Source organism: Hylaeus volcanicus, chromosome 1 (assembly GCF_026283585.1).
Source record: "Hylaeus volcanicus isolate JK05 chromosome 1, UHH_iyHylVolc1.0_haploid, whole genome shotgun sequence".
NCBI lineage: Eukaryota > Metazoa > Arthropoda > Insecta > Hymenoptera > Colletidae > Hylaeus > Hylaeus volcanicus.
The window spans coordinates 21630363-21644498 of NC_071976.1; the positions used below are offsets into that span (position 1 = coordinate 21630363).

At 43.6% G+C, this 14136-nt stretch overlaps 1 protein-coding gene across 2 annotated transcripts in view; it reads left to right on the forward strand.

Annotated features, from left to right (window-relative positions):
* The first annotated feature begins 747 nt into the window (after positions 1 to 747).
* The window catches only part of LOC128879025 (protein madd-4), a 291826-nt gene continuing 278437 nt past the window's right edge, over positions 748 to 14136 (forward strand). For both annotated transcript variants that reach the window (XM_054127809.1, XM_054127816.1), the window contains exon 1: positions 748 to 1363. In XM_054127809.1, the coding sequence (XP_053983784.1) occupies positions 1340 to 1363 (24 nt within the window). In that variant the 5' untranslated portion in view covers positions 748 to 1339. The remainder of the gene's footprint in view (positions 1364 to 14136) is intronic.

Here is a 14136-nt window from a genome sequence, read left to right on the forward strand (position 1 = left end):
GTTTTCTCCTAATACGTAATATCATGTAACAATCTACACAAAGGTATACAAAACTCAGCTTCTACAAGTGCGAAGCCATAAACATTGTGCTACACACTAAAACCAAGAATAGAACACCGGTTAGGTTATTTTTACTCAAGTGCTCAAGTGTTAAGGGTAGATCGAGGTCTGCAATTGTCAAACTACCCCCTCTTTCGAAACCCCGTCGCTTCGTTAATTCTTCCTCTTCCAAGGACCGCCGCGACTCGAAGTGCTCCTGACTCCCAAAACTTGTCAACCCTCGACGGAGATATCAATTTTTTTAAAGCGATTAGGGTGGTCGCGCGTCTAAAAGCGGACCGGGCGCGTTCGTCCGCGATCGCCGCAACCCCGCGGTTGTGTCCGTCTCCCTCCAACGTTTCAACGTCTCGATGAGAGCGTCCTTCTCCATGCTCTTACCCCGTTGGTCGTGCAGCCGAACCACCCCTACGGCGGCACTTTATTTCAACCTCGGCACCAACGCGAAATGGGTGGACGCGGGGTTGGCGGGTACGTGCCAAAAGGGGCGAGCGAGACCTAGCTGGAGCGAGAACGAGAGGCTCGCAGTGGGGGTGGCACGAGGGTTGGAGTCGGTTAGACGAGTAGGGTGGCGGGGTGAGGGAGGGGGGAAGGGCAGACTGGTGTTTCTCCGCGAACCCCTCCACCCCCCACCTTGGCCGCACGGGCGCCAACGTCAAGCGCTTTCGAGACGTTAAGGCCGACACTCGTGCGGCGCACTTCGGCCCGACGACATCGGCCGCGTTCGTTGGACACGTGCGTTTCGGTACCCTTCGGAGCAACCCCCATCGAGGAACGACGACACTGTCGCGCGCCACGAGGTCGTACACGAATCATCCCCTCGTTAAACGTTCCACGGTCACGGTTCTCTAATTCGTGTTCTCCCCATTTCTTCTCTCTTCTTGGTATTTTTTTCGATCCGTCGATTTGTCAAATTGATTTTTTTTCGAGTGCCCTCCTCTCTCCCTCGCACATCACGTGGCGTGACAAAATACGTTTCAAAGTGACGATGTGCAAACCTTATCGCGACGGAGGGTGAGAAAGTGTGACGTCTATATGTAAATTGTATTTAAAGTGAGACACTGCGACACGGTGATTCGTCTTGGTGAAGAGTTGAACCGGTTCCTCGATGCGCCCTTCTCTGGAGGGCGCAGCCTGTACGCGGTGGGAAGTCGAGGACCTTTGACGAAAGCTCGCGGGCCAGAGTACGAGCGAGCGGAGTCGCGGCGCTGAATAGGCGTACCGGGAGCTGGAGACTACGCGGACGACACAAGTCTTTGACGATCGACGACGACGGGGGACCATGAAGAAATCTTACCTCGTTTTCGTGAGTATCGAGTGAAAGTTCTTTTTCCCCTTATCTTGTAAGAGCAAAGGACGGGCTGATTGGAGTGTGCACCGTTCTTCGGCTTCGCTCTCTTCTTTCGTTCGTCTTTCGCGCGATTCTTCGGGGAGTTTGGCACCCTCTGGAACTCGAACGATGGCGTTTGCACGCTTCCCTTGGCTCATTCTTGCTCCTTGCCGAAGATCAAAGACCACCCTCGTTTTAATCTGCCAATGGCGGAACCGTGAGAGTCCTCCCAAACGAACTTCGTTCTCGCTTTAAGAGGTCACCGTGTGCCCTTTTCGAGTACCGTCGTGTCCCTTTTACGCGCGACATCGTGTCCCTCGTTCTGACCTTTCGCCTCGATCCTCTCAATGGTTCAAGAACGACGAAATTAACGTACGGACCACGTGACTCTGTTCACTCGGGAAGGGAATGGGGTCAGTCCGTACACGCGACCCGCGCAATGTCGATTTCGAGACTTTTCGGAGCTCGAGGAATCCGCTTGGGTGTTTTACGAGCGAAATTTCACCTTTCCAAACGGGCCACCTGAGACCGACGGTCGTGCAGACGATCCAACATGACGCTGGAGATTAAATTGGCACTTGGGAGATCGGTTCTGGCTGATTCCGCGGTCGGTTAAAATTCATTTGTAGCGAGATGGAAATAATTGATTGGATATCAGGGGTTTGGGAATAATTAAGCTCCTTGGCGGTTTTCGGAGCAAAACGGAGTTTCGATCGAGTTTGTAAATTAATTATAAAGTCCTTGTAATTAATTCACTACTTTATGTAGACAATTGAAGATGTTTCTCTTTTTCTAGCACGTATTGCAGATAATAAAAAATTACCTAAAGTACAGAGACATTGAAGAACTACTCTTTGATTCAACCGGTGACCAGAGAGGTCGTAATTAGTATCAGTACTTTTTCGATGACATTATTCGAGGGAAGTTTTCAGTGAAATCGTATACGTTTCACCGAAGTTAGAGCGACAGCTTGAATTCCGACTGCGCGGTATGTTTTTCACCGTTGATATTTCGAGTCGGAAATTTGGGTTACGGTAAATCAGAATTTGAAAGCGCAGTTGTATAGACTCGGGATGAGTGATCAATTTTCCAAGCTTGTACAATATTTAGGTCGTGCGCACGATACTGCACGAGGGATTGTCGCATAAAAGTAATAAAGCAAAAATGAGAGATAAATTCGCGGACAAAGGGCGTGCTTCGCGAAACCAGTCATCGTTGATTACGGTTCGAATACGAAGCAAATTGCTGCCCGATTCGATGGCAATATCAACTGCTATCGAATTCCGTATGATAAACTCTAATTGTGTGACGCGTGCTTTCGACTGTTTGAGGTCCTCTGGACGCGTCCGGGGTAAGAAGTAGAATGTTAGACTCTAGATGAAACGTGGATTTGCATATCTTAAAAAATTAGGGAACTACGCGTGCAATTTTCTCTTCTACGCAAACACATTACTCTCCTTCGTAATTGCTTCTAAATAGAATTTATGTATTTATAGAAATATGTGAGTTAAGATCGTACAAGTTTATTCTATGCGTGTATGTAGAATATTAATACAATGATATTCTATCTCGTGCGCCACGAATGCATAAAACACGCAGTTCGTTTCTTTCTCGAAACGAACAAACCCTCGTTCTAATTTTCATTTTCCATCGGGCACTGAGAGTGTCCGCAGTCGAACATTGTCGTTCCGGAAACGTGTGATACGGTATCGTTCTAAACTCTGCATTCACCGCGTTCTAATTAATATCTCCGCCAGTGTCGCGAAGTTGGCATGGAGCGGCGGATTTCGCATCAACGGAATCGCAGTCGCTCGCAACTGCATCCACGGTACCCGAAGAAAGTTATATGCCTTTTGAATCGCATTGTACGAATTTTGGGCCATTGCTGTTTGACGCTGCAGAAACTTGGCCGAAACTTACGAGCGTCGCTCCGCTGCGTACAATGCTGGAGGAAAGAGCTTCCTCCAGCGCTTCCCTCGTTTCGTAGGAGTGTTTCGAAAAGAACTTGCGAATGTGCAAAGCCAACGTATGGCCTGCCTCTGGCTACCCATTGGACGCATTCCTCGGTTACTCCGATTCTCAGGAATGCTCGTCGTGACGTTTTCATCGGAGATGAAATGAAAATATTTTTCGTTCTTTTTATTAACAGAAAATTTACTGGCTCTTGGAGCCAATCAGCAAATTTAATCAATGTAGATGTCGGGTGTGTGGACAACACTGAGCAGCGTTTCCATTGACAATTACAATTCATCATTTACATTTGTAGATCAGTTGACTTTTGTCTCTTTAGGTATCTCGTTTTTGGTGCTTAACTCATTTAGCATCTTAGCTAGTTCCTTGGGATGATTTGTTATTTTATTTTTATATACAGTTGTAAATTTCTTATTCTGGACGTGCTCGTTGACATGTATCCCTAAATCTTTATCGGAAGGTATCGCTACAGATATAACATGGTGAAATGAAAATATGAACTCTAATTCGTGTATTCAATCGAGAAAATTGTTGAGAAATATCGAAGATCGATAGAGTATGTTGATATAAAGTTAGTTTGTTTTTATTTTGAATATTTTATTACCTTGAGTGAATATAGATCGCACCGCTTGGTATCGATTAGAATTCCTCTTTAAAAAAACAAGCCTCTTTGTCCAACCCAATATTTTCACGCGACGAGTCTCTTATCCTTTCTGCGAGATTCTCAGCGAGAGATACCCTACTAAGGAACTTTGGAATCCGTCTTCATCGGCGAAGCGATGAGGAAAGATTAAAGGCCCAAGATACAATTCTCATTGAAAGAAGACGAACTCGGTGGAATCCTCGGCCGCGTCGATTTTATCTTTTTTCCTCATCTATTGTTTCAAAACTTCACGAATACTTCTCGAGCACTCCAATCTTCACGCCTATCGCGTTCGGAGCTCAACCCCAAAGATTTCTGACCCGGTTTCAATTCTTTGGTAAACAAGCGCGGGGACGACAGGCCTCGAGAACCATCGAGGACAACGCCGAGATCTCTGTTACTTCTGTTAGGGAATTTTCTCACCTTCTTTTCGGCAGACATTTCTCGTCTCGAGAGAGTCTGCTTTAGTACCTGGCGATTTTGCGTGACCACCCTTGTAGCCAGAGCCCTCACCAGTCGAGGGACCATTGTAAGGCCTCTTCACGGCGGACCTGTCGTCTCTTCTCCCCCCTGCCACCTGTACCTGGCCTAAAGGGCTCGGGGAAGGTGTCTCGGACAATGGAGTCGGAATCAGCACGAGCCAACCGCCCGCAAACACCCAGCAAATACAAGTTCGTGAGCCAGTAGGAGATGAACGGATAACGGGTGGCGTGAAAACTGACTGCGGCGCGCGAAAGAATTTCGAGACAAACGTTTCGAACGTTCGAAAGAGCGGAGTTGAGCCAAGATTTTCAAAATAAGATAGGTTACATTGAGATTTCGAGGGATGATTTAGAAAATGTTGATGCGAAGGTAGGAAACCGAAGACGAGAGGTTCTGCTGAAAGTAAAGAAGATAGCAAACTGCATCGAATTCTAGAGAAATTAAAAAATGTGAGAGGTTCTGAAAGTCGCAAGGTTTCAGACTTTGTAGAGATCGCAAGCATTTATGTCGCTGCTGTGACATAGAAGCCTCAGATTTATTTCTCGATCACAAACGTATTCGAACGACTAAGTAATGGCGTACCATAGATATTCGTACCTTCTGTGTCTATTACAAGAGTTAGTCTCAATTAAATGATAGGTTTGATATTTTCAAATAAATATTTCATTATAAATACACCCTCTTCAGAAATATGTGGAGACCTACTAACTTCAACGAATAACTAATATACACCGTAAATAATTACTATTCAACTTTCGTTGCTAAATTCCATATTGGATGTCTATTTAACAACATTTAATAATATTAAATGTTTTGAGTGGCATATTCAATTTTATACAGGAACTATGGGATCGTTTAGATAGTAAAGTTCAGAAAGAATTTTCAATATATTAAAAACATTTATGACGAAATATTACAAAATAAATGAGATAATATTACTTCGGATATAATGAAGAAATTAATACTAGTCAAGTCTGATCATAGAAATTTTAACATTATTTAGTCACCTCTATAGTCTTTTATCATTACTAATGCGATATTAAAGAAAAACTATTAATAAAATATATTCGCTAATGCAACATGAACATATCGAAACAAATGATATAATTGATATTAATAGATTCGCAACTTTTATTAGAGATTAGTTTCTACTAAGGAAGTGCCACATACTTCTGAGCAGGGGTGCGTGTACATAAATAAACATTACACATGTATATTTTTATAATGAAAAATTTACTTGAAACCATCAAATCCATCATTTCATTTAGACTTTCTTCGATGGACACAGGGGGTAAGAATATTCATAGGACTGACTGTATTTATTAAATAACCATGATGTAATAATTTCGTAAACCGCTGTAAGTCGAAGGGAGACGGAATACTCGCGAGGGTGTGGTGTCGAGGAAAAAACGCTGAAGTGCTAGCCGTGTTAATGACGACACCGTTGGAATCACGAGTGGGCCGACGCTTGCAGATTCTCGCGGACGTTCTTGCACGATGGGAAATAGTGCTTGACATGAAATTAATTTTTCCTCCCGTATTGATCACGTGTTTCGAGAACGGTCTGCAAACACGGGTGTGTCATTACGAGTGAGCGTCGCGCACAGGCCTGGAATCGGGGCAAAAAAGATAATAGAAGCGGTTCGTGTAATCGCGCGACCCATTTGGCTCTCGGACGCGGAGCAGGAATTTTCGAGTTTGCAAAAATAATAAATATCCTCCGAGGCAGATAGTGACCATCTTCCGACTGTGTGTATAGGACTACAATGATTCATTCTCGCGGTAGGTAGCTGTGTTGTGTACTCATCAAAGTCTTGCGTAAGACTTGTTTACGTACCAAAGCAGTGTTTCTCAGACTGTGGAGTTGGGCAGGATCTGAAAGCTTCTAGAAAAATCTAGTTTCTGTAATATTCGATTATTAGAAACACGCGTTGAAAGGTCGTTAGGAATGAAAACATTTATTGGTGTTCTAACTCGTTTCCTAAGCCCAAACACAGTTTGGATTAGAGAAGCCCAACGTTTCCAGTCTGTATACGAGGTCTCTCCCAAAAGTGTTCATCCTGAGGATATTCCTTTCCGAACCGTCGTGTTATTACGGAAACTAAGCTTTTACCACGTAAGGGTGACCATTTAAGCGTCCACATTGATGAAGAATGACTCCCTTTACTCACTGCAGTACAAGATCAAATACTCGTATCAGCACCTTCCTGGTAATAGTACCTTCCGCGATGGCGATAATTATAGGTAGAGGCGGCGCAGCGGTATTTTCAGAAGAGTTTGCAAATCGTTGTGCGCGGGTACGACGACAGGGAGCGACGGTACGTGCCAATTTCTCCCCCGGTTTGCGAGACAGCTTGTTGCGGCCTGTAGTACGGTTTGTTCGCGCAGTTCTGCCAGGTGGTGTTCATCGGGGGCTCGTTCACGGCTTTTGGCAGAACAGGCAAAGGTTGTCGGCCAAGTGCGATCACGCTTTGTCGAGCAACTCCGATGAATTCGGCCACGTTCGTTTTCTAACGAGCTGGAACGTCACAGGCCACAAGCGGAATTACAAGCGCTCGAACCAGCGAGAGGGCATGTAGCCATTCGCGCCGATATCCGTTCGCTCCTCTCTCTCTCTCTTCCTTTGTCCTTCTCGCGGCGCAACCTGTTGTGTTTTACCGATCAAAGTGTCAGATGGAACGTGGTAATTAGAGGTTCGACGATGAGGATCGACAATGTTGCTGTCGAGCTATCAGATATTCATCGAGAAAACCCATTCGTACCGCGCGATTGCATTACACGAGCTGCAGGATATGCATCCGATATCGCTTCCGACGGAAAGCGATACGCGGAACTCTTCGAGCCGCGATCGGCTGTTATGATTATTCTACAATGTTTGGTAATGATCAGGAACTCTGCGAATATGTTCACGGCGCAAACGGCGTGTTTTCATTTTTGTAGAAGAGCCTTTCGTTTGTCTACGAGTTCTTCGAGGCAGGTGGTCGAAAAATTGGTTTTCAAAGCAGTTTTCCGAAGCACGAACGTGCTTGTTTACCAAGTCTGAATTATCGAATTTCTCTACATATGCAACTCTTCTGTCATAAACATCCTTTAAGCGATGTACTTTAAAGTACAATTCTCTCCAAAGCCCATACGGAAATGGAGCAGTCGTTGATAATTAAAATTTATGCAGATCCGATTGTTTCTTCCTAATTGACGGCTCGTGTCGCGCCACCGAATAGTGACGCTATTCTATGTAAAGTACCACGTCAAAGGCCTACAAGACCAACTTGTTCCGTGGGCCCTAGTTACACGGCTACCCATGGGAAATCTCAGCGAGCATCTCCGACGCTCCGCATCAGCCCCTGAGTCACTCGCGAGGCATAAGGAACCATTCTGTAGATATGTCTACGAGTGACTGGTGCACCGAGATCGGTAATGGCTGCGAGAATTTCCAGGGGTCTCCTCGGATTATTCCTTTGCCGCGGACGCGAATGGATTCTGGTCCAGCGTCCTACTCGATTCAGTCTTTCGATTAAATTTTCTCGATGCTCGCAGAAGTAACCATCTTGGACCGATTGTCGAACAGATCGATGCGAACGTTGCGTCAGGCAACTTCCTTAGGATGGGATTTTAACCCTTTGACTGCGAAGGGCGTATATATACACCCTCGTGGTGTGGACTCAGAGAAATGTTTACATTCGTTGAATCAATTTTTAAATAATATCAGCTCATAGGGGATCATGAGACGAAACTTTTTTATATTTATAGTTTATTCATAGGACGCTTAGTTTCGAAAGTAAAAATTGAAAAGTTAGGAGTTCGTTGCAAAAATTGAATTTTATGAAAAAGGTCTTCTAAGTTTTCAATTTTTATCTCTGAAACTGAACGCCGTATGAATAAACGGTACGTGTAAAAAGAATTTCGTTTTTAATTCTCTATAAGATGATATTTTTGTTAACTCGATTGTTCGACTGTTGTTTTTTTTCATTAAGACAACAACAGGAAAAGGGTTTTTCAAGTTTTTAATTTTTGAATATAAAAAAGTTCCGCCTTTGTAAGATTCACACCTCTACGTCTCTTAGAATTTCCAGCCAAAGTTGTCCCGCAGTCAAAGGGTTAAAGAAAATGTGTCTCGCGTCGAGATATTCCACGAACAAGACTAATTTAACGTCTTTTATCAGTATGGCTGCGATGTTTAATACAAATATTTGGAAGTGTTCAAACAGAAATGTTTCTAAATTCAGAACGCAGATCGATCCTGAATATTTTATTTATTCCTTGTAAATATGATAAGAGCTATCAGAGTTATTTTACATTAACGAGAGCTTGATCGAAGTAGCGAGGACATCGCCTCAAGGTTTCTTCGTAATTTATACTTCTGACTCCATCCTTTATTTCTGACAATTTGGCTAAGAATTTCTCGTCACACGGACGTTCATCCAAAGCACACACAACTAGAATTTTTACTTTTCGTTTCCGTCCTCCTCTTAGAGAGCCCTCTCGAGGTATACCCGGGGTAACCCTCTTGGCAACAATCGTCTTTATTCGCGCAACACGCGATGAATGGAGCAGCTAGGTCACCAACTATATTGGCGCAGCAAATTGCATGCATACTCCAGGGATTACGTTTTCGAGAACTGGGTGTGTCCTAAGTTCTAGAGCGCGTTAACAACGTTAACACTTTGTAGCCCCGAATGGAAGCCATTCGCGGGGGCCAGGGAACGACGCCGACGTCGTTATCGGTATCTGGCACATCGGTGTCTGGAAATGCGAGAAAGTTTCTTTTCGCGGTATCAGGAGACTCGTCCTCCCTCCTCCGAGTGCAAATACAAATTGAAGAGATCGGGAGAATCCTGGGAGCACATTCGCGATAAAAAAATGCGCTCATTACCGGAGCCCTCGAGGTAGCAGCGATCTCTGGCGCGAGTGGTCGTCCCTTCGATCAGCCTCTGCGTCGGACCTGGCGGTAAGTGGCCTGTTAATGGGTCGAGGAGCAACTCCGCTGGTCCTAGCCGGCACTTTACAGATTGCCCTCAAGTAGTAAGCCGTTAAGCCTCGTGCTGTACGGAAAATGTTTTAAGAACCGAAGGGCTGGCGACCTAAAAGGATTATGGCCGAACGGCGTGACCACGCGCGAGAGAGCATTTAACTGTGGAAGCTCCACGAGCTTATCTCTCTAACGACCGCTCTCGCGTTTTACGGATTCTGTCGTCTGCCAATCGGCGGACCCGTGGCGCAGGTGAGATGTTCCGTGGATCCCGAGATTACGGAACGATCTATGAATCACCCGGGACGATAACGACGCTGGTACGTTTAGCAACGGGTGCGCGCGTGGCTTCCCGCTATGAACGGTTGAGTCATTGCTATCTGGAATGACGCTTAGGTGTACTTTGCAGGCGAAATGTTTTCTGGGAGAGGCACGCATTGAGGAATCTATCGATCGAAGAGTTGGCAGGCGTGACAAGATTTTTCGTGAGGCTCGATTTTGGGTTCTGTTGATTCGCATAATTCTGGGCCAAGTGAAACTCTTTCTTCTTTTTTAACCCTTCGCACTCTGCACCATCTCGTTGCAAAATGCGCGAACAGGAATCGCATTACATAAAATAGTCTAACTTTGGAAACGTGTCTTTTTTGGTATTATTAGACATGATTATAATGTCTTATAGCTTTCTTAAAGCGTTGGTGTCAGTAACAAAATTTGTTAGTCTTACATTTCTTCTTCAAACCACTTTCTATCTAATATAATTACTTTCAAAATTAACACCACTACTCCCAAAAATTGGGAGAATCGATACCTAACGAATAAACGCATCCTCATTATGAAGCATCCATGGCTCTGAAATGTGAGCTTAGATGATTCCATATAAGATTCCAGGAAATGCAATCTCATACAATGAAACGTGATAACACGTTGAACGCTGTGTGTATTCAATTGGATACGCACCTATGCGAGCCCATAGCGTAACGAGTATCATTCGAATACACACCACTTTCCCCTGTGATACCATTTGTACACTAATCGAGGGACTGCAATGAATTCATGTGGTGTATTGCGAACATTCGAGTTTATGAATATTGTCAAAGAACTTTATTTTAAAAAAATATTCTTTTTTATATTTTTTTTAATCATTTTCAATTTATATTGCAAACCAGAAGCGAACAATTTTCATTGTCCCCTGTCCTTCATAATCGACCTATAGGTTCCAATGGGACGAGGACTTAGTAGTCGAATAAAAACAAGTGTTTAATTTTCTCAATTTCGGCTAAAATACAGTCTCATATATATTCGTACCCTCTACGTCTATTAAAGAAGTTTCTCTAAATTAACTAATAGGTTCGATGTTTTCAAGTAAATGTTTCGTTATAAATATGTAGATGGATAAACTTTACACTTGTATATACAGGGTGTCCCAGGTTTTAATGGACAAACTTGGGGAGCATATCCTACAAGTGGAAATAAGAAATGAATGTTATTTCAAGTTTGTTCAGAAACGCTTTATTACAAAGTTATAAACAAATAAAGTAAGAATTGATAACGGTAGATTTTACTTTACTGAACATTCAAAGGTGGAACGTGTTTATCTTATTTGTCTATTCGTGTCATATTTACTTTTTTGATATGATTTGCTGTTTGTGTTAATGACCAGTTGGATCAAGAATTGCGGTGAAACTGCCTGGAGTGTTCTCAAATGAGGAATACGCTGATATTTATTTCATCTACGGAATAATATCTCCGTTGCTGAAATGCAACAAAATAGGAAAGAGATTTATTCTGTAATAAGTTCCATAAAAAATCGATGCCAAGCTTGTATTTGCGCCCAAGGACATTTTGAAATAATCTGATAAACACGTTCGACTTTTCAATGTTCAATAAAGTAAAATCCACCGTCATCAATTCTAACTTTATTTGTTTATAACTTTGTAATAAAGCATTTCTGAGCAAACTTCAAATAACATTTTTTCTGATTTCCACTTGTAGGATATTCTCCCTAAGTTTGTCCATTAAAACCTGGGACACCCTGTATATAATGAAGAATTTATTGGGAAACATCAAACCTATCATTTAATTTAGATAAATTCCTTCAATGAACACAGAGGGTACAAATATTTATGGGACCGACTGTATATGCAGTCTGACGTCAACATGCTTATTCTACTGTCATCTAACAATTCTCGTTCCGAAACACTGGCATCTCTCTATTAGTCGTGTATTGCACGGGAGATTTAACAAATGAGCTTGAAATTTATACGTGGACGAGTAGAGTAACACTCAGACGGCACGATTAACGTCACAACGGCAAGAGGCATAGAAACGTGCCCAACTTTGTGACCGATTTACGTGCCAAAGAAGCACAATGCTCTCCCTCTGTAATAGCCACTCTCGCGTTTTATGGATTCTCTAGCACCAATCGATATGGCCAAGACGTTTCGGATGACGTTGGATCGAGTAAGTCCAGCCGCAGAGCGAGACGGTGCTCGTGCCTAGTTTCCTTTCATCATTCTGAGCTGGTAATGGGCCAGTACCGTCGGGGATCCTCTATACATCGCGGTCTCGAGTTCTTCGTCTACCGTGGTAGTCAGTAATTTGGCGTCTGCTGTTTGCCGCGGACGTTTCAATGAAACATAACGTTTCTGGCCAACTCGTACTTTTCTATACGAGTCTGGGAAGCTTCTGGCAGCTAATGCTCGCGATTGATGTGTAAATTTGGAAATAGCGAACGCGCAGTTCCGTACAATATTGGAGTAATTTGTTCCCCAATTACTCCGTAAGTACATCGTGGAACTCGTGCGTGCAATTCGTCATTTAATCCACGAAGCCCAGTAGAAATTGATTCGTTAGCCTCCGAACAATTCAAAATTCGCAGTTATTCGTCGATAATACCAGCACAATCAAGAGGCGCAGATCTGTACGAGCGGAAATTAATTTCCGTAATTTCTGACCTTGGTTTTTGCAATTCATCGGCATTCATTCGAGCGTGCTGTAACCGAGATCGTTAGCCCGTGTAATTTCCAAATCATGTCTTCACTTCGTAAAGCGAAATCACCGTTGCTTCCTAAATCTAGTCAAAACACGGCGGCACGCGCGTCGACGAGTGCATCCACGCTATCCACTCGCAAACAACACACCATCATTCTCCCTTAACGTTGCCTATTAACGTAACAGTAAGCGATTCTTGCGTGCATAGGGCAGATTTATCGCGCCCGATTAAACACCGTCTCTCTTCGTCTCTGCTTCTCTCTCTTGTCACGTACTCAAAAGATCGTCCAGCACGACGTCGTCGCGCACATATGCCGGGAAAGCAATTACCCGCGTGAACGTCAGCTAGCAAACGAACAAAACAGCCAGAGAGGGGACCCCGCCCCGCTCTCGTGGCTTCGTCTAGGTGATTGATAGCCTTAGTCAGCTTTATACACTCTTACGACTGTTTCGGGGACCTGGTGACCGCCTACGTTTCCCCCCGCGGGGAATACAGGACTGTCCATAAATAAGGAATGGCTGGCCGGCAGGGCTTTCGTAACGATCGGCGTGAGTTGTAAAAATACACGGTGTATTTGCGAAGGCGAGCTTTCCAGGATGCTCCGTGGACGAATGTTTGCCCGCTCGGGAGACCCACGGACAGACATATTATGAAAATGGAATTTTTCTCGGATCGAGTCACCCCTTTAACGTCATTCGTGATGTTCTATACTCCTGGATGTAACCCAAAGCTAGTATACGCCGAATCTAAGGAGATCACGAAAATCGAGATTTTCGCCTGCGACGATTCGCACGGAGAGCGAGCGATCGTGAAGAAGTCAGTTTGGAGATGTGTAAAAAATAAGAAACAGCTATTTTTTTATGAATAGGTTTGTTCTAGGTATCGTTAGTCGATGAATTACCATTGATTGAATGTGCTGCACCGTTTCGAAGTACGGTCACCGAGCATATTTAATGCGACTTATTTTTTAAACTAAGTTTTGCTTTTATACCCCGTGCTTGCGATGTATTGGTGTTGGTGGGACTGAAAAATGGTCAAACCTGACTGTAGTAAAATACTTGTACATCCGCGGCCCGCGACACGGTAGCAAGTGCAAATTGGCCCTCAGGCAAAAGTGAGTTTGTCACACCTGATCTATGGTCTTTCGCCATCGTTCTGAAAGCAATTGTCTGCATCTGCAACACCATACTATTTCTCTGTATGCAAAGCCCTCACTCATCCACTTCGTTTGCATTGTTGAATTACCTAATGCCCAAAAGTGTACTATTTCTCTAACTATTTCTTCCAACAGTCCTGTGTTAACCCTTTCACACCTGAATTGTTTTTTTTTCTCGTACTAATGTAATTAATTTTTAGTAGTGTAGTATTCGAGAAAAACTGATTCTTCTTCATTAATATTTAAATTTTGTATCTGTTCGGGAATCTCCCGAACGTAGAGAATTAATTGTTAATCAATCTCGCCCCACACGAACTCTTCAATTTAAATAAATTAGCAAGAATTAACTCTTCCGTTTTGAGAGGAGATTCTTCTAACAGCGTCCTCAATTGCGCATGCCAGGTCTGAAAGGGTTATGAAATGATTTCATTTCATTTTCAATTTCATAAACTGCGTACCCTACGATATTCGGTAGACTTTACACGAGCTCTGTTTCGATCGGTAATTTAAAAATACCTGTAGGAACAGTAATAGA